This window comes from Scaptodrosophila lebanonensis, unplaced genomic scaffold, assembly GCF_003285725.1.
Source record: "Scaptodrosophila lebanonensis strain 11010-0011.00,11010-0021.00 unplaced genomic scaffold, SlebRS2 tig00001412-arrow-pilon, whole genome shotgun sequence".
Taxonomy (NCBI): Eukaryota; Metazoa; Arthropoda; class Insecta; order Diptera; family Drosophilidae; genus Scaptodrosophila; species Scaptodrosophila lebanonensis.
The window spans coordinates 8,404,183-8,428,783 of NW_022060739.1; the positions used below are offsets into that span (position 1 = coordinate 8,404,183).

At 38.4% G+C, this 24,601-nt stretch overlaps 1 protein-coding gene and 2 long non-coding RNA genes across 3 annotated transcripts in view; 1 reads left to right on the forward strand and 2 right to left on the reverse strand.

Annotated features, from left to right (window-relative positions):
* The window catches only part of LOC115631747, a 53,388-nt gene continuing 28,787 nt past the window's right edge, over positions 1-24,601 (reverse strand). Inside the window, exons 2-3 of the long non-coding RNA XR_003996230.1 lie at positions 15,718-15,745; positions 1-72 (exon numbers count right to left, since the gene is read on the reverse strand). This is a non-coding gene — a long non-coding RNA (uncharacterized LOC115631747). The remainder of the gene's footprint in view (positions 73-15,717; positions 15,746-24,601) is intronic.
* LOC115631746 lies at positions 17,040-17,414 on the forward strand. Its single transcript, XR_003996229.1, has 2 exons — positions 17,040-17,100; positions 17,153-17,414. It is a non-coding gene; the product is annotated as an uncharacterized LOC115631746 (long non-coding RNA).
* Positions 19,284-19,787, reverse strand: LOC115631744. The gene is made up of 2 exons (XM_030528583.1): positions 19,633-19,787; positions 19,284-19,564 (listed from the first exon to the last, which is right to left on the reverse strand). Exons 1-2 carry the CDS (start codon positions 19,635-19,637, stop codon positions 19,384-19,386), a joined length of 186 nt encoding a protein of 61 aa, XP_030384443.1. The 5' UTR covers positions 19,638-19,787; the 3' UTR covers positions 19,284-19,383.

Consider the following 24,601-nt stretch of genomic DNA (forward strand, 5'->3'; position numbering starts at 1 on the left):
CCTGTATAGTTTAGCAGTCCAGTTCTGTTCACTTCAGTCCAGCGGAGTCAAACTGAGAGCCGAGTTGAACAACTAAAAGGAAATGAAAGTCAAAGTTTTGGCTGTTAGTTTAATTTTGTGATGTTGTTTATGTTGTTTTGGTTTGCTGTTCTCGAGCGATTAATTAGCTTGAAATTTGTAAATGGTTTTGCAGATTGCCCATTTGTAGATGGGCTTATAGGGAAGTGTGGGAATATCTCTCGCTTTTCTTTTCCTAACTAAATGAGAGCTGATTTAAAACTGCCTGCAAGGACTGCAGCTGATAACAACAGATACGGACGCACGAAAAATTTCTTCAATGTGCTGGCAGCAAATAACTGACCATAAATAATCAAATCTTATACACAATCTGCAAACAGATTTTGCGTTTCTAATAAATTTCACTTTGCAGGCGGCAGACGGCAAGAAAAAATGGTAGAAACGCAAGCAAAAGGCAAACAAATACCAGCGTTTTTTCCAGACCAGAAAATGTACAAAAATATATATTTATGCTGGCATATATACTCGTGCGTATATAGTATATATAAATTTATATACATTTGCTCTACACTCATAAAAAATTAGCCGAACTGAAGCAGAATCAATCCTCTTTCCTAAGAGGCAAGAGTCAGAATCTCTCCATCATATTTGAAAATGAACAAATTTAATTAAAAGTAGTCTTTTTTAATGTCAAAGTCGAATAAGTGATTATTATTTCATAAATTTTGATTTGAGATTGAGTTTGTTTAGAACTAGTATTTCTTCGAGTGTACGCTATATAGGCAGCTCTGCCAGTGCAATGCTTCGAGGCCTTTTTAGTGTATTTTATATTGAAAATCTTGATAAGCGAAGAAAAAAAAGAAGAAAAACTATGAGGCAAAAGCAGAATAAGGAGCAGAGTAGGACGGGCATGACAACAAATTATGGTTCACTGATTTTATAAACGTTTTTTCTTTGTTGCTGTGCGACTCAAGGTTACCCACAGGCGCGACCACAGGAGCCAGCCTGAATCCAGCCCTGAGCCTTGAGCTTATTTATTTGGTGTGAAAATGTGGTTAGAAGTCAATAACATCGGCAGAGCGTCGTCTCTGAAGGACGCCCATGAAGCGTGCTTGGCGACAATGCTGAAGCTGAATCAGTATTTATGAAAATTTCTGTGCAAACGCACGAGGCGGTTGGCTTCCCCGGCTGACTGGTGCTTGAAAATCAATGCTATTTCAGTTTTGGGTTTGTGGGTTACTGGGCTCTCCTGTGTTTGTGTGTCTAGGCAACGCGGCACACAATTTCCATTGCATAACAATAGGCGCTTGGGCCGCATTTAAATAAATAACTGCAGCTCGACCATAAAAAGGGACGCCCCAGCTTCCCAGCTTCACACCCAAAAAAATAAAAAGTAAAAAGTTTTCCTCGCTTTCAAAAAAAAAAAGAAATTAAAATATAATAAAAAGACACACATTTTTTCCGTCTCTCCGCTGCCTTGCTCTTTGACAAGCCGCCGCCCCTTTTACATTTTCAGCGCGGGGACGACGCAGAGAAGTGCAGGTGGCCACTAAACAAATAAATTTTTACAAAAGTTCTTGCCACATTCTGTGTGGCTTTGGTTGCTTGCCGCGGCTCTGCTCTACTTGCCACACAATGAGCAAAATTTGTACAAACAGAAAATCTAAAAAATGTTACAGAATGCGAAACAAAAAACAAAAAAAAAAGAAAACAAAACAAAAAAACAGAGCAAACGAGAAAAACAAGAAACAGGCACAGACGCTCGCTCCGCCAGATTGAAATAAAAGCAAGATTTTTATTTATGTATTTTATTTTTTGTAATTCTATTTGTTCCAGCTATTGTGCGGAGGGAAAGAGAGCGAATGGCATTTGTTAAGCTTTAAAATGTAGTTGCTTTGATGTTGACAAATAATTGAGAACAAATAAATAAAAGCGGAAGCAAAACAACACAGGGTGTGCAAATGGAGCAGCTGCTGATTAGGATACGCAAATACAGAGGGTCGCGAAATGAAATCAGCGCATAATACGATAAAACACGAAACTGGGGCGACCAATGAATGAACAAACAAACAGAGGGGGAGTATATATTGAAAACTTACAATCACAAAAAAATAATAAGTAAAACAAAGAAGTTGATGGAAAGATGTACTAATAAAAAGAATTATGCGACAGCAAATCAAGTTTGATTTGTTAAAAAAAAGGAAATGAAAACGTTGTCCCGAAATACTATCTGTCTCTTAATTCTGAGCTTAGGTAGGACCTAAATTTAAAGTTTGGGAAAGCCAACTCTACGGGTTTTGATTTTTGTACGCAATTCTTTTCTTACAAGACCCGGTTAGTCAACAATGGAAAATGTCACATACATACAAGTATATAGAACAGATGCCACAATTAGATAAGATTATAATTAATCCAGCAAATAAATAAGTTAAGCATTGTTGTAAATAAACGATTTAAACATACGAAATTTTTAAGGTAATACAAAAATATAATTGAATATGTAATTTTGTGTTTTTTACATAAATGAAATCGCCAGTTTCTTTATATATAAGTAATTAATAATGGAAAAGCTATGATTTTAATTAAACTACAAACAAACTACATCTACCATAAGACCTTGGAAGTCGATCGGTCTTCTCTTTGCACTAACAAACATTTAAAAGAACTCTTCTATTCGCCCAGATACATTGTATTGTGGAAAAATGTTTCCTCTTCACTAAAATGTTATTGGTGGACTGACCGAAAAGAGTTCGATAATAAAAGACTTTGCTATTTTCAGTGCTGATTCCCATCCTTTGACCGTCCAATGTGTAACAACTAATTGCACAATAAATTTCTTGGAGCCATTTTACAATTTCCCTGTCATTCCTGTCCTGTGTCCTGTGTGGCATGCAATGCCGGCGTCTTTGATAAGCTCTGCAATTTGTTCATCATTGTTGCCGCCGGGCACATTTCAATGCCAATTCTGCACACCCTCTATGTAACAATACATATGTATGTATATACAAACATCCATCTATCCTTGCTAGTATGTACTATATTTGCACCCTTCTCAAAGCTGGCTCTATTTTATTTTTACTGTTGGCCATGGCAATGTTTTTTAGCTTTTTATATTCCAGTTCCGCCCGCTCTCCCTTCTCACCCCTTTCGGCAAACAATTCGCAGTTGTTTTGCACACTTTCGGTTTGGTTTTTGTTTTTCCAGTTGCTAGCCATATTTACTTTTAGTATGTTTTTTATAGTTTATTCGTCGTCTTTGGCTGTTTGTGTGCATTGCGTGGCATTTTCATGATGCTGACATAAATCTGTGATATATTGTTTTGCAGCTGGCGGCCGATAAATATTGCCCTGCCTTGCTTAGTTTTATTTGGGGCAGGGCTTTCACTTTTGCGCTCACAGCCGCAGATAAAACGCAACTATAAAAATAAAAAAATAATGTTTGAAAATGAGAATGGAAGCACGCGTCCAGCCCGGCACCCATTAATTTAAAAATCAAATCAAAACTTGGTAGCAACGCGACGCTGATGACAAACATGCCCAACTCCTCTAGTCCCACCACTAGTCCCGCTCCCAACGCCCACTCAGTACTGAGTATTAGTACAAAAAGTCATTGCATAACAAGTGTTGGCCGCATTCCCAAAGGACACTTGAGCATAATTAATGCGACGCTCCGGCTCAGAACCGCGACTGGCAACAAAACCAGAACCCAGACCGCTGTTATCAAAAAACAACCAGACACCCACCGACACACACACACACACACACACATCTACATTCATCTATATATACAAGCAGACCGCGCGAGAAAACGAAACTTGGCACAATTGTCGCTCCCAAATTAATTTGTATAATTTTACACTCGCAAGAAGACAAAAATGTAAAAAAAAAACTGGGCAGCACAACTTACTCCCCAGGGATGGCACTCACACACACACACCCCCAGTTCCATACCCCCTACACATAATCTAATAAAGTGGCTCTGAATTTATGTGCAGGCGTCGAAAAGTAGGCAATTATTTTCAACATCAAAGCGCTAGTTTCGAGTTGCGTTGCCAAGTTTCCTGCTTTCCGCTTGTCAATTCTTATTTGCAGGCTCGGCGCATTTGAACTTCAGGTGGACTGCGATGGGCAATGAACTCATGATATGTGTAGTGGTGTGAGTGTGTGTGTGTGTGTGGCTTGGCATATGTTTGGCAGCCTCAAATTTAATTAAGATGAGCAGCTAGCATCATTGCCTTTTTCCTTACCTCTATCTGACCCCACAGCTGTAAGCATTCGAAATACATTTCCGCTGTCGTTCGCCTGTCAGGCATTAATTTGTGAAAATGACAAAAGCATGTTGTTAATGGAAATGCTGTCAAATGCTTAAGTGAGTTGAATTTATTTACAGCTTTTTGCCATTGAGGTTAAAATGGCTATGCATAATTACTGGCCACCTCCCCCTTTTGTGGGCTCAAGTGTTATATTTTGGGCTTAGGGTCTGCATATGTCATGTGAGTTTTGAAGTGGTGTGTGAATTTGACACTTTAAGTAGGAGGCATAAATTAAATGGCTAATGTGTGTGTGTGTGTGCGTGTGTCTGAAATATAAAATTAATAACAGCACCACTCATAATGCAAAATAACTATAGGTTAGACAACAAGAGAAAACAAAACACTGAGAATTTGATGAAGGAAATTACTGAATTTATTATGAGATATCATCGAATAGTTTAATAATTTCAACTATTGTTGATTTAGTGCTTGTTGTTGTCAAAGGAAAAACAAACCAGACACCCAAATTTTAGTTTACAATTATTGTACAGAAATATTCTCTGAGCAAAAGACAATGATGATGAGAATTACTAAAGCTATCTAACATAGAAGTTAGTCGTTTGCATACTATTTTGAATAATAATTTTTTTTAAAAAGAAATGCTTTCCTCAAAAGCTGTTTGACTGTAAACTGCCAGTTCACCAAGCCTTTTTTTATAGGTAGGGGCCAACTGCAAAGATATTGGTATTGCTAATGGATTTCAATTTGTGGTTTCTTTTATACACAGTACTATTTCTTCTACTTAAAGTTAAAACTATTTACAGAAGCATTTACTTGCTAAATTAAAAAAAAAGTTTGAGCTGAAAACTTCCTGCAGCTGGCACAAGCATTTTACATATGTCAGTTAAAGTAAAACTGCTCTTGCACTTTCTTAAAACTTCAAACCCTTGATATACGCTTAAGTAGCACTTCTTGCCCCACAACACCTAGCCACATCGCAATTCTTTGGCCAAAGTTTAAAGCACACCACACTACACTAAACACAACTGATTTATGTTGCTGGAAACTTGTGCAACCTACAACCACAGCCAGAAAACAAAAAAACAAAAACCAAGCCAGCTAAAACTTCAAAAACAACTGCGAGAAGACGTAACACACAAAAAAAACCCCCCCTACATATAAAGTAGATGAAGAAGCCCCAAAATGCTTAAAAGACCCGCAGGCAACGTTGGCAATAAAATTTTGCGCAAGGCGCATGCATAACAAACAAGTCAAGTCAGACAAACATACGCCCCCAGACAAACATATACGAATACGAACACATAGAAACAAACACACAATATACAGAATACTCGTGCAGACACAGATGCGCTCCAATCGAAAGTGTCGTAAATTAGGTCAGTGGTGTGACTAACAGCCACAGCCACTGGCACTGCCAGTTGCCAGTTCCCAGCTGCCAGCTGCCAGCGACTACCGGTGCCAGTGACCGGAGAAACTGCGATCAGCAATTGAGTTTAGCGCCCAAATCAAAGGCGAAACATGCGCAAATAAACTCGCGCTGCCCGAAAGGAGTGAAGGCAATAACAACAACATGAATAAGCAAAAAGTACATAGCGAAATACGAAATGGCCGAACTGGCACATTCAAACTCTCTCTTACACACACACACATACAGACACACACAAGCTGTGGCAAAACAAATCACCGAAGCGTAGAAATCATGGAAAAATTGTATTAATGCAAGGAAACGTGTTCGTCGTCAAGCGCCAACGAGAGAGCACAGACAGCAACATGGACACAGTTTTTAACAGACATTCAATTCGCATACACACCCACCCACTCGCTATCAGGTGTACAGTGGAACCTTACAAACAGCTATTGAGGGGAAGGAACACAAAAATGTCCACATCCACTCACTTTGAAATGAATGTATGTGGCTTACAAACATGAGTAGATAGCGCTTGTCGCCCTATTATAATAACAATTCAAAAATGTATTTAATTAGAGTGTTTATTTAATCTTCAAAAGGTTAAAAAAAGAATTAAAAATCAAACAAATAAGACATTTTTGAATTTTATTAATAAAGTTTCAACCCATAAACAAACGATAATGGTTAGTTTTACTCAAAAAAATAATATATTTTTAAGGCACACTATTCACATATATATATTCATATTTCCTACACACTCAAGCAAAATTAGTCAACATGTGGCCATAATTTAATTGATTATAAAATTGTAGATTGCTTGAAATGTATTCATCGAATATTGCAATAAGCTAAATTAAACTGAATAAAACATTTTAAAAAGGCAGCACTTTCTGTATCATATATCCGAAAAGCCTTCTTAGAATTTAAGATTCAAACAAAATCAAAATCTATTGTTGGAATTTTTTTATAGCCTGTACCCAAAGGGTGAAAGGCTATACTAGTTTTGTGCGCATGTATGTAACACACAGAAGGAGGCGTGGCAGACCCCACAAAGTATATATATTCTTGATCAGGATGAGAAGACGAGTCGATATAGCCATGTCCGTCTGTCCGTCTGTCCGTCTGTCCGTCTGACCGTCTGTCCGTCTGTCTGTATGAGCGCAAGGATCTCAGTAAGTACAAGAGCTAGGATAACCAAAATTGGTATCAAGGTTCCTATAAGCCCTAGGCAGAACGAGTTTGTTTATTTTTTCTGATGCACCCCCCCACTCCCCCGCAATTCGTATTTTTTCTTATAACTTCCGTAATTCTCGGAATTTAAAAATCAATTTTGGTAGGTACATCCAGTTAGTACTAATGTGTCCGTGTGCCAAATTTCATCATGATAGGTCAATTCTGAAGAAAGTTATAGCCATAAGTAAAATCGCTGCTCATGCGCTGCCTGCAGCTCTGTCGGCAGCGCTGCCCGCAGCTGTTGTTGTTGTTGCTGCTTTTGTTCAACTTTGTGCTGCATACATACACGCATATGAACACGCATAGGTACGTGATGTAAATGTATGCTGTTTAAACTGAACATAAACATGTATTCTAATTTAATTTAATTAATTATTTTAATTAATTAATTCATTCATTTTTTTTAATAATTTAATTTTTTTTAAATTTTTTTTTTTTTTAATTTTTCCTTTTTGTGGAGAGTACAGGCTATTTTACTGTCGGGCTTGCTCGACTGTAGCGTTCTATCTTGTTATTTCTTCGTAAAGGGACTGCAATATAAGGTTTTTACTCTGTTAATATTATGGCTATTGATAAATGCATCGACAGCATTGCTCCTAGTATAGTACAAGTATATGCTACCAAAATGTATTAACCCTTCGTATGGCTTTTTTTCTGATTTCAATGCCATTTTTTTCCATTAGATAGAAAAGGCAAAATAAAAATAAACGTTTTTTTTTTTTGTTTTTTGAAATTTTTGATTTTTTATATATTTTTTTTACAAAAAACGATAAGTATTATTTTTACATTAAAGTTGTTTCCGGGGTCAAAAAATGTCTGTAAATGAAAATTTTAAATACAAATTATTCATTTTTTTAAAGCTTATCGCATTTTTAGTTAAATCTGCAGCCATATTATTAGGAGCATTAATAAGTTTCCCACTCAGTAGCTTTCCTGTACATAGCTGCAGACAAATGCCCATCTCACACTTGAAAACACTTCCAACTCACTCCCCAACCCACACACACACACTTTCATCCTCTCCTCCCATTCACTCACACACACACACACACACACACACGCATGCACATGTCAGGACTCCGCCGCAACGCATTGCAAATCTATTTATCAATTTGCAAAATTGTAACTTTGGCTGTTAGGGGGGCCCCCAAGCACACCCCTAACAAGCAGCAATGGCTCCAAGACGAAAGGAAGGACAGGCTGGGGAACAAACAACGTAAAAGAATCGCAAGGAATTATATTTTATGTGGCGCAGCATTTGAAAGTGAATGGAGGAGTAAAAGGCTTAGGCAAAGCCGGCAATGCTTTGAGCTGTAAACATGGCGGGAATTGGCGGTCTCCGACTTCTCGTGCCCAACCCCTTGCCCTCAAGAGCCATCAGTTGTTGCAGTCTGACGTGAAAAACTGCACTAAATATCTGGGGCACTAGTTGGTGTGCGTGTGTGTGTGTGTGCGCGTGGATTGGCGCTCAAAAGTTTGGCCCCAAGTACGTTGGATTTCGTGAAAAAGTTTTTTGCGCAACGAATTACTTTTAGTCTCGTTCCAAGTTGCAGTTTAAAGTTGCAAAGTCGTTGAAAAGTTGGCTTTGGCATGCCTGCCGAGTATGCGCTCAAAATAAATGTGCTGTGAAAGTCAATCAAGTGTTGCAATTTGGTGTGCCAATCAAAATGGTAGCGATGCGGACATGCAGCGTGTGCGAGAAGTGGGTTGGATGGTAGTTGCATTTACATGGGCTTAAGTGGCTTTTACAATTGGCAGGTAAACCAAGATATGTGGCCTACTCTATTAGACAAACGGCAAATGGGGCAAGCCATCAATAAATCGGTGGGTTGAGTAAGATGTTGAAGGTATATCTGGCGGTGCCCGTTCGCATTATTTAAGGAAACCTATTTGTAAAAATTATTGCAACGGAGAGATCATTACACAAATTTTGGTATATAAATAAACTTGGTTTCAATTTTATAATTAGAGGAAATGAAGAATCAAGAACTCTAAAAAAACTTCCATTATTTGCATTTGAAGTGCTATAAAAAATTTATGATACATTTTAGCTTTTTACCATTTATGATAATTTTATATTATTTTATGAATGGTTTTTAAATTTACGAACTAATGGCTTCGCATAAGCTTGAAATGAATTTGAAGAGAAAGTAAATATATTGTCACTTTGGCTATAGAATAAATTGATATTTAATTAATAAAAATAATAAAATTGATCGTCTGTTTCAGCTAGCAATATGTTAAATAGTGACAACAAAATAATTGTTGAAATACCTAAGTTAGTTCTGCAAACACTCTGAGAAACGGGGCTAGATATAATCCGATTGACATCAAGCGCAGTCAGAGACTTTAATGAACTGAAAACCAAAATTAAATAATAAAAACTACCCAATAAAAAGTTACGAAAACTGCAGGGGACTAGCGTCTTAATAGCCATTGTTAAAACTGAACAAACTGAAAGCCTTTATTCAGCATCCATTTTGAATTTTGCAATCGTTTTATTTTGGACACTTATGTGCCGTATATGTCCTGCTATTTATTAGAGAGCTTTTGCCATAAACTCTACATGCATGTGCCAAAGCTTAACACTGAACTCATGCGATTTGCACATCACAAAAGCGCTATAGCTGCAACAACAAGCATTGCGCATACGCCATGTTTGCAAATATAGACGGTGCATAAAAACTGTTGCATGCTTTTCGGCGCTTGTCGTTTTTCAGCGATAAAAGTAAAGCCACGGCAGCATCAGCATCAGCAGCAGCAACAACAACAACTACTCCAAACAATGCCGCGGCTACTCACAAATCCAATATGGCGGCCATGCTTATCCACTCAGGCTCAGACAGGCGGCGGCAGTGTGAGGCGCCAGCGGCCGAAAAGGCAACGACGTCAATCCTTTAAAACTTTTATTGTGCATTAGAGCGTAAGCAGAAATGCCCAAAATAAAATACGAGCACACACACACATACATACTCCCATATGTAATATTTAGTACAAACAGCACATACACACATACATGCCCACATTTCTGTTTGTGTGTAAGTATGTTTGTAGCCGAACAATATGCCCAACATCAGCAGCAGCAGCAACAGCAACAAGAAGAAGAAGAACAACAACAACAGCAGTAGCGGTAACAAAGGCAAACTAATATGCTTTAATGGCTTAGACTTTCAGCACTTTGACTGCCTTTTTACCACTCCTGCCCTCAACCCTGGCAGCCCGTCAGCCTGCCCGTCCGCCTGTCTCCAACGACGCCGCCATTTGCTGTTCGCAACAGGACAATGTTATCCTTTTTGCTATGCGTAAACAAGTCAAATGGATAAAAGGCATGACAGACAGCCAAGCCCATCTCCCCCCGTTACTTATTGCATATGTTTGTTCATGTTGTTGTTGTTGTTATTGCTGCTGCTGCTGTTGTTGTTGTTGTTGCTCCACATATACATACCAATATATGAGTGGTGTGTATGCGTGTCTGTGTGTGTGTGTCTGTACGCTTGACTTGCGTCTGCTTAATGCGTAAAATATTGCGATGATCAATAACAATCGCAGCGTGTCTTGACTAACATTTTTGCTTGAATTTCAGTTTTATTTTTTTCTACAACTACTCGTTGTTGTTGTTGTTATTGTTGCTGTCGCTGCCTTTTCGCCGCCCATCTCATTGTGTTGTTATCATGTTTGGCGTCATTATTGTTGTAATTTATTTACGCTCAGGACATTTGTGCAGCCGCAGTCGTCTCGTTTGTGTGTGTGAATGAATTTTTATCACACAGCTGATAGTGACGACAACTACAGACACAAATAACTACACTACACACGCACAACGAGCTTACACACACACAGACAAACGCACACAGATGTCAGGCTTATTTTGTGCTTTTGATCTTTCAATTATGTTTTATGGCTGATTTGTAATTGGATGCTTAATGCGGCTGGGCGAGTGCAGGGACAGCAAAAGCGTAACCGGAAATGAAACCAAAAACAAAAAGAAAAGCCGACATGAACATTTTCGTAAGCCTTTTGGGTATTATTTTATAGTAAGTTGAACTCGAGTTGATTTCGAAAGCAAGCCTTCTATAAAATGAAATGCGAGGAAATTTATAAATATATCGGAAAATTTAATGGAAGATGCTGAATAACTTGAGCTAATTTAAATACAAAGCAGCGGAGTTAGTCAAATTAACTTCATTGTTTAATCTAGTCTAATGGTTTATATTTACAATTATTGATTCATTTTAATCAAGTTTTCAATTTTCTACTCAATTCTAAACATAAAGATTTTATCAAATTAGAATTAAATCGTCATATTTAAGCTGCTTTAGTTTATAAAATAAATTTTCAAATTAATTTGAGCACACAACGTTTTTTCCGAGCTTACCATGTAATATAAATAAAAATAATTAATTTAATATAATAATTACCATTTAATATAAACATAAATAATAAATGTAATGTAATAATTAGCGCTTAATATAAATATAAATAATTAATGTAGATTAGGCAGATTTTTATGTAATAAATATATGATTAAAAATAATGAATGGGACTGCGCTTTCCAAACACCAACTATACAAGTAGTATTTACCAAACTTGTATGAAATATTGTATGTGTACTTTATTCGATGAGATGTAAAATATTGACTAATTCACATCTCTCAATTAAAAGAAAACCAGATGAGTGTGTCAGGTATTACTAAACGACCAAAGCCAAAAAATAAATTTGCTTTATTTCATTAGGACACTATTGGCGGCTCGTTTGAACAAACATTGAAATAGAACCATTTCTGCCCAGCTATTAATAATCTGCTACTAGACTAGACTTACTTGCATTAAAACAACTATTTCACATTAATAAAAAAAAAATATTGATATGCGCAAAATGTAAAAAGGTAACGAATATGAAGTCTCTATTATTCCCCCCTTTTGAACTACGACTCGTACCTCCTGCCATTTACTTTTATAGTCTCTAGTTAGCATATAGAATGCCATAGAGAAGAACTTTCTCTAGTCAGCTGTATGCCCATCTAGATGTGCCTCTTACTTTAAGACACGACAGAACCATTTGCCATTTTTCGTAGCATTTTCCCATTTTGTTTTATCGCATTCGAAATTGCATGCATTATTGCCAGTTCCATCTATCTTCATAAATACAAGTATAGTAGTGGAGGGCGGTGTATCTAATGCAAAGCAATAGGGAAATACATTAAAATGTAATTTACATTCAAAGTACGACAGCGTGAAATTAATGCGATTTTAATTTTCGCTCGCAAGTAGTGACTAAATTTGCGTAGATTAGAATCCGCATATGTGGCTATGCCAAGTGCACTTTTGAAACGCAACTGTATCCAACCACCATCCAGCACCACCCAGCACCCAGGAGCCAGCACCACCCAGCACCAGGACAGAAACTTCAATCTGTGCTAGAGAGCAAGCAAGCCCCGGGGCAGACTTAAGTATGTGTTGATTACGACGTTGTTGTTAATGGCGACACGAACTGCAAGGCGTGCAGCGTAAAGTGCAGACATGGCAGAGCTTCTAGACCATTTACCATTCTCCACAATATATCCGACGTATGTATTTTTTTATGCAAATATTTTAAGAGCATCATCGGGTGTGCGTGTGTGCGCGTATGTCTGTCTCTGGGTGTGCAATAATGCTATCTACTATCTGCAAGCACTGAGCTGAACTGTAAACTATACTTACACACATATGTATTTATGTGTACCGTACACTCGACGATAAAATCGTCATGTAAGTTGAAATGTCTGCATAAAATTGCATGCGCTGCTGGTTACTCCCAGAACCCAGAACCCTGACCCCTGACGCCCGATCCCGCCAAGGGACCATATGTACGGATGTGTGTTGACGAGATGGCGTCGTCGAGGCAATGTGTATTTATGCAGAATTTAATGCGGTTCAATGTCTGGTAACGACATCAAAACACGACGTTGATGACGCCGTCGGTAACATCGACGGCAGCGCTACTGAAGTCATAATCAGAATCATAATCATAATCAACAGGCGTCTGCCTGATGGTGGCGCGAATAAAGTCACGGACGCGGATGCATTCGCCCGACTTCTGAATAGATATTTTTATTATTTTCAAATTGAATTGGCATGTCGTTAGATGGGCAAATCGGATTTACCATCCATATGCACAAATCGTAAAATAAACTAAATTCCTGAAGGTCTGCTACAAATTGCTGCAATCAAAATGCAGCTGAAAACACGCTTAAAGATGGTTAAGCAATTTAACTTAATTGGACAAATTAATGTCAAATACAATAGCAACCACTAAACATTTGGATTATGGAATAATTGACTGAGCGCTATGGATTACTATGAGGCTTTTTGAATTTGTTATGAGTGTTGTATTTTAATAGAAATAAAGTAGCTTTTCACACACTAGAAATAGAAGAAAAATTTTACATTTAAATTAATTATAAGAGCCGTGTTTATCGTTAGTTTTTAAAGCAATGGAAATGAAATACACTATCTTTTTTTGCTACAAAGTCTAAATAGGTTGCTTACGTAAGCAAATATGTAGATATCTAAAATATGCTTCGATTTTGTAGTTCATAGAAAAAGCTGCTTAAAATGAAAGTGGCTTATTTCATCCTAATTAAATTATAATAAGTCAAGATCAGCTTTGGTGCATAATAAGATCTGTAGATAAATAAAAATTATTGGATTAATCTTATTAATGTATACCTTAGATACCAAATAGGAATACAAGTATAAGAACTCGTAAATCAACCTCTTTAAATTATTGCAAGTATTCACCCAAAGCTTTTGAATTCTTAAACAAATTATGTTGAATATATTTTGGCACTTCATTCAAAGATCTATGATCCACTTCTTTTTAAACCTCAAAAAATATGCATGCCAAATAGTTATTGGATGCAGCAACTGAATATTTAGCTAAAGGATTGATTGAGGTACACAGTTGGGCGCAATTGAAGTATAATCTGATATGAAAATCTAGTGAGCAGTTTACAATAAAAGAAACTCCAATATCGAAAGCGAATATTTATATGATCTGATAGAAATAGAAATAAAGATAAATCGCGTGAACGAAATGTTGGTATTCTAATTTCTGAATGCCAGACAACAAGTTCACCAAAACTAGGGTATATATGTGCAAAACAAATTATATTTTTATTTATTCTATGGCTAATTTTTACAGCCGTTATAACCTCAGAAATGCATGATGTGCAAAGCATTGAGACTTTTGTATGATTAGAAAGAATAATTGTTAGAGCTTCTATACAAGTTCCACTCTGTTTTATAAAGCTTCCCCATAAAAAGATGTACTTTGAAAAGTTCTACTAACCAATCAGCCGGTTTTGTGCGAAATACTTTGCACCCTCTAAGCGTCGTCCAAGTAGGCAGCGACAGCGAAAGCGAAGTAGATAAGCTGCTGTGTCCTCAAGGCTTTAAGCGAGCGAGCTGTGATACTTTTGAGAGAAGGACAGGCTCGTCTGACTGTCCACTAAACGTTGTGTGTGTGGGTGGCTGGCTAACGAGAAAAAGTGAGTCAAGAGCGAGCAAAGGTTGTAGGGATCGCAGTGGTCCGGCCACGTTTGTCCACTACTTGGTTTTTCCTGTCAGCCGCAAATCGCACGACCTTGGCTGTTATCTTTTTCTTGGTTTCTTCCTCAATGTCGTTTTTATTTTTCTGTGGTTTTTGTAGTTGCTGTGTGTCCGTCGACATTTTTATCATGTTCTATATAGTTTGAAGTACCAGCAGCAGGGCATAAAAACTGAGCACGTTGCCATTGTTGTTGTCTTTGTGCTGACGATTTGAAGATGCAAATGTCCATTTAACCGAGATTTATTGCCCGGGCGAAAGTTATTTATTGCAATTTATTTTATTTCCACGCTATCTGCCAGTGGCCACAAGGGCACATTTCAGTATGCCACCCACACCCACACACGCACACCCGTGCATATAAATAGGTGGGGTGGGGGCGTTTCGGTGGCGTATGCTTGATGTGTGTCACACATGCAAAGGGCATTCAGGATGTGTGCGCGCTGTGTGGGAGCTCTGTGACTGCCCCGGCATGGCTAAGCACTGCCAAATAAATTTGCACAAATTATTATGGGCCATTGGATTAAAAGCGCATATAAAATGGTCAAAATTGTATCCCCATGCAGCTGCCATTCAATGGAGGGCTTACCTTGTTTTTCTTTCTTCCTCCCTGGCGAGTTTATCGCATCGTATCGCCTCTCTCTATATATTCGGCATAAATTCCGGGCAACACTGGTGGCAGGTGCACAAAAAACGTAAAGCCCCTCAAACTGTGTAAATAGCTTAATAAAAAATTTCGGTTGCACAACAAATTCGATGAATACTACCAAAAACAGAGAAAATAGTGAAATCCTCATTTTGCGCAGCATAATGAATGCCATATAAATCCTGCTGGCTGGCTTCGTGTGCTAGATTTTCATGGCTATGATTTTGCAATGAAAATGCATTTTTTATCCACTCTCACCCATACTTTGTGCCATAAAATAAATTGCATTCGCATGTTTGGCTCGTTTTTTCCCGCTGCGCGTCATTGTCATGTTGTTTGCATAACTAGGCAGCTGGCCGACCGAATAAAGAGGCCGTCCAAGGGGACAGGGAGGTGGGAGGTGGGAATATGATGTGCAGTGCTTGTTAAAGCTTTAAAGCTTATTTCCGCAGCAAAATTAAATGCAATAAACATTGCGTCAGAATTCAAGGCAAAGTTAATTGGAAACGGAATTATGGTTCGTTTTTGTTTATTTCTACTTATTTGCTTACCCGTTCGACACTATGCCCTTTGTGGACTCTGCAATTAAATAGAGAATGAAATATTATTGATGGTTGAGCAGCCGAGAAATTATTTTCATTGCTAAGAGTCGTATTATTATGTATTTACAATAATTGCCAAAAATTCGTGTTTACATTAGAAAGTGGCTGCCATTCAGCACCTATCATCGCTCGTCAATTGTTGTCAGTTATAAAATAAATTACGAGAAACAATTATAAGAATGGATTGTGAATGAAATTATTTACTTAATATTTCGAATTTAAATAAGACTATATATTCTGCATATTTTATATCGATAAGCACTGTAAAGTTTCCAATCTAAGCTCAGAACGATCTGAAGGTCTGTTTGATCTAATCAAATGTTTCTTGGGGTGACTTCTCGTCCTTTTTTTTGGGCAGGCGTATATCTTTGCGTTGCGGCTTTCCTTTTCTCTCCACAGCATGCCTTCCTCTTTTTGTCTGCTGATTTTTGCGCTTTAGGTGCCGCCAGTAATCAAAATTGCGCGGTCCCCTTAAAGGCATTAGAGGTATCTTCTGCAATGGTTTATCCTTTTTGAACGGATTACCTCTCCTCTTGCCAATCATACGGATGAACAATTTCATTTTCGGCAATTGGGAAAGTATTATGCCGGTGGATAGCATTTTGCTGCTCCAAAAAGAACGACAATTTTTTCAACTACTATTGTGTGTAATTTCCTGTAAAAAAAAAAAAAAAACAGCTCTACTTGAGCAACAGCTTGCTTATGTCAGTTTTCTAGACATGACATTTACAGTTTTCAAAACAATCTTTAAAGAAATTGAAGGCCACAGAACTGAACAAATTGTAACTAAACTATAGATTGGAGGGCTGAAACGTATTTATTTCTTCTGGTAAAAAATTATGACATTTAGTAGTAACTGAATTTTTTTAAATATTCATGAATAAAACCTCGAAGGTTCTTCTCCTTTCGTTTGTTGCATTTCTTTAGCTCAATTTTTCCAATTCGTCATTTAGGTGAGACCTAATGTTTAGTGCTTTTACTGAATATATTGCCAATTAAGTCAAATGTGGTCTACAAATTGCAAGCAGACACAATTTTTATACTTTTTCGAACGATAATAGTTTTTGAGTTGTATTCGAAGCTATCAACTTATATACGAGTATATCTCTAATACCAATATCCAAGTAACACGATTATTTCATTTGTCCCATGAAATTCAAATATTTGCCTGCCATGCCAAATTCATTTTAATTTAGCGGGACTAGATTATACAAATACAAATAGCCGTGGCATACGAATATTTTTATTTCGACATAGTAGAAGAAATGAAGTATGTGGGAGTCTTCTGTATTTTATTTTCAGTGCTTGGAATTTCGATTGGCCACCCGAATCGTAAGAGGCCATTACAGAAGGTTGACAAAACAGCTAATTTTAATTTAAACAGGTGTTTGCTTATTGCCGGCAAAACAGCAAGGCTTTGGTTGTCCGCTAGTTGTAAGGATAAAGGAAACTGGATGGTCTTATGATTCCGCGACTAAGAAGTGCATCTCCTGGGAGTATAAAGGCTGTCTTCGGAATGACAATTGGTTTTCAACGGAGGAACAATGTTTGAAAAAGTGCAAGATTTAAGATACGTGTAAAAAATCTGAGTTGTAGAATTGTATTGAAAAATATAAAAGCAACAGAAATAGATTAAATATAACCTAGTTTGGTGATTTTCAATGATAAATAACCATAAGAATCACAGATATGGCTGCGATGCAAAAAATGTCATGCTTTAATAATAAAATAGGCGAGAAATTTCAATTTAGAGCAAGACCAAGCAATTACTACATTCGTTCTACCAATTTTTGCGCTATTTAATTGGAAACTCACTCACTACTAGTTAGAAGCAGTTTCGAATTTTGTTTCAAATCTGCAAAGCTTCGCAGTTGATGATCAACAATGGTTATTCGATCCGTAGATGTAGATGAGTTATAAGCAAAGCAGTCTTCAGTAAATTAAAATCTTCAACTCTTGTTCATCAGCTCCACTAACTTTGAATTAAAATCTTGATTTTCAAAAACAAAATCGTATTTAAGCACACAAGTGTACACATAATTGAATTTATGAATGTACTTCCACTCGTAAATATATATGGAAGATAGGTTGACTTCAACAAGCACTTGATTTGAACAATCAGCGCATATGCAAATAGCGAGCTCACAATATTTCACTTCGATAAGCAATAAACAATTTGCTGCAGCAATAATAATGGGTCATCAATAACAAAAATGGTTGACCGCCCAGAACAACACACATACACACACACACACAAATGCCACTCAATAAAAATGCTAAGCAAGAGCAGCAGCAGAGGCAGCAGCAGCTAGAAACAATCGATTATTGAATGTCATAAACACGGCAGCTCGACTTCAGCCCGACTTGTGCCCGAGTGGAAATAAGAAATATTTCCCATCAAAATTTTGCGAACAAAACAAAGCAACTGTCAATTGCAGCCGAGTTGGTGGAGCGCGGCAAAACCAAATTTAAATGTTAATGAAATGCTGAAAAGGGAGCAGCAGAGTTAAGGGAAATAAAAGAATACTCGAATGAAACGAAGACATCGAAAATTTCGCATGCATGCACATAAAAATGAGTTTGATATGCAGAATCGGGAGTGGCTGGCAACCCTGCCAGACCCGTGTAAGTGTAATTGACAGTTGAAGTGACGTGTTGTGTGGAGGACGCATTGGTGGCAGACAGTTCCTGGAAGGGTTTGCCCAAAGGCGTCAATAAAAATGTGCATATTATTTCCTCTTTTTTTTATTTTAAATTTTTGGTGAATAGCTTTCAAAAATTCGTTGTCGAAATTAATGCAAAATGATGCAATGACGACGACTCAAAAGCGTTGCCGAGTGAGAAATATTTTTAATTAAAAAATGACAGTTTTCCCCCCTATTCCCTCTTCTTCTTTATGTATTCAGTTCTTTCTACCTTTGGCAAATTGTGGGGCTTTTGTTTTTGTTTTGTTTTCAGGCGGGCAGGCAGGCAGTCAGGGAGGCATTAAAATTAATGTCATTTTTCAACAATTTTTCGACATCCTCGTTGTTGTTGTTTTTTTTTTCGTTTTTCGTCATCTGCGGTTGGTCTCAAAACGCGCAATGGACTTTTCGGTCGCGCTCGCCGCCAGAATTGTGGAAAATGTTCGTATTTTTTTATGCGGTTGATTCGTTGTCACCGTTGAGCGAGCAACACGGCATTCACATGGAACAGAGCACACGGCAGCGGCAACAACAAAAACAAACAGCCACTTCAATAATAACAAGAAGAACAAAATCATTTCCCCAATGTAATAAAAGGCTAAGCGTGTTCACTTGTATGTCCTTCTGTCTATATGTGTGTGTGTGCGGCTCTCCATCCCAATGCATAATTGAGATATTTCACTAACCAACAACAACAACAACAACGAATATGCAGAACACAAAAAGCAGCAAAAATGTCCATAAAAACACGTCGCGCCGGATAGACAAAATGCATTTTTTAAAAGCTATTTTCCTGAAAATGTAAACAAAAAACAAAAAAGAGTAAAGCAATTTCCGTGCACTTGCACGCCATTGGCCGATAAAGCTTTATTTATTTCCCCCTATATAGTATAAAAATACTATCAAAACCCCTATAAAGCACTGGGAATTTCTAAGATTGTTCGGTTAGAAACTGAAGGAACTCATCGTTCCGGCCATCTTCAAGTCCCAGGCACTTGGAAAAGCGTGCACCCTTTGCATCCAAATCGGCGAAGGCCAGCAGGAGACGGGACTTGCAGTCGCGGAAGCCAACGATAAAAGTTTCCTTCTGTGTGTTAAACCAGCTGGCGAAACTGTTGATTGGCCAGTAGAGAGAAGTTACAATTTGAAATTCTTAAAAGCAACGTCAGGCTAAACTTACACCATGTTCAAGGAAGTTGAAAACTTATAGTAAAGCGAATTAGAAAAGTATTTCAGTGTTCTTACAAAAGTGAGAAATATTTTTTTAGTTATTTGTGTGCTGTGTGTCTCGTGCGGAGATACGTTTCGAATGCGAAAGTTCTGAAAGGATTGCGAAGAGAGCAATTACAGTGCCTACTACAAAGCCAAAATAGGACTACTAGATTGTAGAATTTGGATGTGATTTATGAAAATTTAAAAAAAATATATGAGCAATGTGAAGTAAGTGGAAAGACAGAGAAAGTAAAGCAAAAGGGCTTTCAAAGCAATCAAACAATTTTAAAGAAGGCCTAATGATATATCATCGGCTTTACCTTTTTAAATAGTACGTACAAAAATGGCAAAAGATATAAATAAATTTTTTTTTAATTAGAAACATTTTATAAAATTCGGCTTTACCTTTTCAAATAGTACAGAAATGGCATACCATACATTGTTGCCATATTTACTTATGTAAATAGGTATACGATTTAAATAACTAACTGGCTTTCTAAAGATATCTCTGCTAGTAATGCGCCGGCTTTTTCCGAGTGAGGGTGGTTCTCGACACTGTCATGTCTCTTTCCCTAGCGCTGAGTAATGGAAGCTAAACTGGGGGAGTAATATTTCTACTAATTAGCTTAATCCAAAGTTTTACAGAATATGTCAGTTGAACTTCACTTTAAAAGTGAGTGTCCTCTTTCGCCCTTTTCTTCGTAACAAATCTATAAATTAGCAGTCAGTACTCGCTTCTCATTCGACATAAACATCTGCAAGTCATCTTATTCCTATTCTACAGAAAGAGTTTTTGTAGCGCAAGTAATAAATGTAAATTAATTTATATTACATATCTAATTAATTTAAAATCATATACAATCCAATGCTACCATAAAATTTAATAATTGTCCTCCTTAGATCTTAAATAAAGAATGAAGGTTTATTAAAAAAAAAAAAATACAAAAATATACAATTGATGTTTATAAACACAACTCTCTTTATCAGTTGGAAATATAATTAAGAAACGTGTCAAAAAATGTACACACATTCCTCCACAATCAACTACTTTAAGAAATTTGATAGAAAAGTCTGCAGATAAAGCCTCGACCACAATTGTTTCGCAATAAAAGATTTGAACGCCTTTGTATGCGCTTCTAAAGCGCTTTTCTTGTCATTCGCCGCAGCGGTATGTTGATACTTCGACTAATTCATTATAGGAGCTGCCATTATTTGCTCTTTAATTGCAACCATTTCCGTATTTTCATGTGCCAGCCACATGAGTGTGTATGTGTGTGTGTGTGTGTGTGGCGGACATAAAAAACGCATAAAGAGTGCCACAGCGATGTCGTCGTCGTGCATCAAGCTTTGGCAATGCTCATATGATGATACATTTTTATGCGTCATACGCACAAAAACAATTCAACGGCACACCCCCTCTGCCCGCTAGCCCCCCTCTTGCCATCACAAACAGTCAAATCAATTGGCTGCAAATAAAAAATAAACACAGGCACTCATACACCCATACACCCACACCCCTCACAACATACGAGTCCACACACATGTGCGTTAAAAATACAAATAAATCGCAGCATTTCCGCGAAGTTGCCGCAACAACATGCTATAGTGCTGTGGAGCGGTTTGTCGTGAGAAGGGGGAAGAGGGGAGGGGAAGGAGTGGGAGGTGAAGCTGGATGCTTATGTGCATGCTATTGAATAGATTATATATTCGCTGAAAAGGGAAGGGCTCAGTAGGAGTAAAGTAAAAGACAATAGTCGCGGACCGCCGTGCGTCTGTTCGCTTTAGAGTTTTATTGGAGACTGACACTTTTGCTATACATATTCTTTATGCTTACATTCGTATGCAACAGTGACAGATAACTTGTAGATAACATAAGATTATTATCTGCTTATATTAACATGCGTGCATTGGTACTTATGTTTGTATTGATTTTCAACACCCTTCCTCAATGCAAACATGTTTTACAAAAATTTTCAAATCAAATTTAACAGCTTTGTAAAATGAACATGCTTCGCTTTAGGGAGATTTTTCGTTAAAATATCAGCTATCATTTCATTGGTTGATGTATACTGTAAAACAATTTGTTCTTCGTTTACAACCTGTCTTGCAAAATGATATCTAATATCAATATGCTTTGTTCTTTCATGGTGTACAGGATTCTTAGCTAATTGTTGAGCACTTAAATTATCGCCATGAAGAATAGTTGGAGTACTCGAGTCACCGCAGCCAATCTCCACTATAAGACGCCGTAGGTATATGGCCTCCTTACACGCAGTTGAAAGAGCCATATACTCCGCCTCCGTGCTGCTAAGTGCCACGCTGCGTTGCTTTTCAGATCGCCAGGATATGGGTCCTCCAGCCAAGTAGTATACATAGCCAGTATACGACTTGCGATCGATGCGGTCGCCACCCCAGTCTGCATCCACATAGCCGGTAAGGGGTTGTCCACACTCTTTGTAGTGCAACTTCAGGTCCACAGTTGACGCCAGGTATCGAAGCACATGTTTTACACCCACTAGGTGCTCTGCATGCGGATCTTGATTCCGTTGAGCTAACTTGGCAACGGAATGCAATATGTCTGGCCTTGTTGTAAGCGCCAGCCACATTAACTCGCCAATTGAAGACTGGTAGGATGCAATGTCAACCTTTTGACAATGCTCGCTGGTACATATCACTTGGAAACCAGCATCCAGTGGGGTCGCTGTAGGTCTACAGGTCTCGCATCCATGTTCACGCAATATGTCTTTGATGTATTGCGAATTGCTTAGCGAAATTTCGCCAAGCTCACCGTCGCGCTGCACTTCCATGCCAAGGAACAAATGCAGCTCTCCCTTGTCAACACATTCAAACGATGTTGTAATGGCTGACTTGATGTTGGCCAAGTCCTCTTTTGATCGGCATGCTATAATTATATCATCAACATAAACAAGGATTAATGATAAGTCACCTCTTCCGTTCCTTTTGTAAAGACACGGTTCATTTTCACATGCTACAAAATCTATGCCTTGTAGTACACAATCGAGCTTGGAGTTCCACTCGCGCCCCGACTGCTTCAATCCATATATTGCCTTTTTAAGCAATAAAGCCTTACTTGGATTATTGGGATCTGTGTATCCCTGTGGCTGCTTCATATAAACAGTTTCATGCAGGTCGCTATTCAAATAGGCGGTACACACATCTATCTGGTGAAGGTACAGCTTCAATTCCGCTGCTAACGCCAAAATAAACCGCACGGTTTCCAATCTGCAAACGGGTGAGAACGTCTCTACATAGTTCACGCCATACTTCTGGGAGCACCCTTTAGCAACGAGTCGTGCCTTGAAACGTTCGACTTTTCCATCAGAGTCACGTTTCAGGCTGTATACCCACTTGCAACCAACTGCTCGCTGATCTTTTGGTAAATCAGCCATCTGCCAGGTTTCGTTTGATTGTAGTGCCTGATATTCCTTTTGCATCGCCTCTTGCCAGAATACTGCATGTGTGCTACCAACGGCCTGATCATAGGATGTCGGAACCATTACGTCACTAGCAACCAATGCTCCAAGCACATTGTATTGCTTTCTTGGACGACCAGGTTTACCATTTCGAACAATTTTAGGCCGGCCTGGCCCAATCTTCACAGTATCCTCGTCAGAGTCTTCTTTTTCGACTGCACTCTCATATGCGTTGGAGCTGCTGTCGTCAGAACTGTGCTCACTGTCATCGTCGTCGATGCTTCTGTCACCATCCGTGTGAGTGACATGCTCTTGAACCTCGCATGCAGGAAAATCTACCGTAACGGTATCTTCATTGGTATGACCACCACAACGCTCATCAAATAGAATGTCTCGTTTTTCGACAATCGTCCTCGTCTCTGGGTCGTATAACCGATAGCCTTTGGCTGCTACCGAATACCCAACCATACGGTACTCATGCCCTTTGGGTTTGAATTTGCCTTTACGGGGACCCTTTGCAAGTGCAACTGCAATGGAACCAAAAACTTTTAGATGGCTAACACAGGGTTTCTTACCTGTCCACGCTTCCATTGGAGTCAGGTTGTTCAGTGCACTGGTAGGTGATCTGTTTCTTATGTATACTGCTGTGTTGACTGCTTCGGCCCACAAAGACTCGCCTAGGCCCGACTGCACCAATAAGCATCTGGACATCTCCGTTAATGTCCGGTTTGCTCTTTCCGCCACGCCGTTCTGCTGCGGAGTATAAGCCACGGTCAATTGCCTTGCAATACCATGGTGTTTCAGGAAACCGTTGAATGTTGTGTTGACAAACTCGCCTCCATTGTCGGTTCGAATACATTTGAGCTTTTTATCTGTTTGCCGTTCAACCAAGTTTTTAAATTCGACGAACTTACTGAACACTTCATCTTTCTTCCGCAAAAAATAAACAAATATACGCCTGGACTTGTCATCGATGAAGGTCAGAAAGTATTTGGATCCAGCAAGTGACTTCGTGTCGAATGGGCCGCATACATCAGCATGAACCAGTTCCAACAGCTCTTCGGCACGGTTAGTGCTTACCTTTGGGAATGGCTGTACATGTATTTTGCTTAGCATACACGTTTTGCAATTCAAGTTGTCTGGGAAAACAACCTTTCCAATACCACGCACTAGCTCTTTGCTGATCACTTCCTTCAGACTGGTAAAATTTAAATGGCCATAACGCTTATGCCACAATGTACCATCTGATTCAGTTGCGGAATAACACCTATTTTGTTTGCCTTGAAACATATAAAGGTTCCCAACTTTATTCGCTTTCAGTATACACTCGCCGTTTTGTATAACTTTAGCAAAATGTGGCCCAAAATGTATAACATTGTTCTTTTGCACTGACCGGCTGACGGACATAAAGTTGCCATTCATTTTCGGTACATACAGTACATCTGACAACACCAAGGTACAAAGTTCTGTCTGTAACTTCACCTCTCCTCTGCCTTCGGCCTT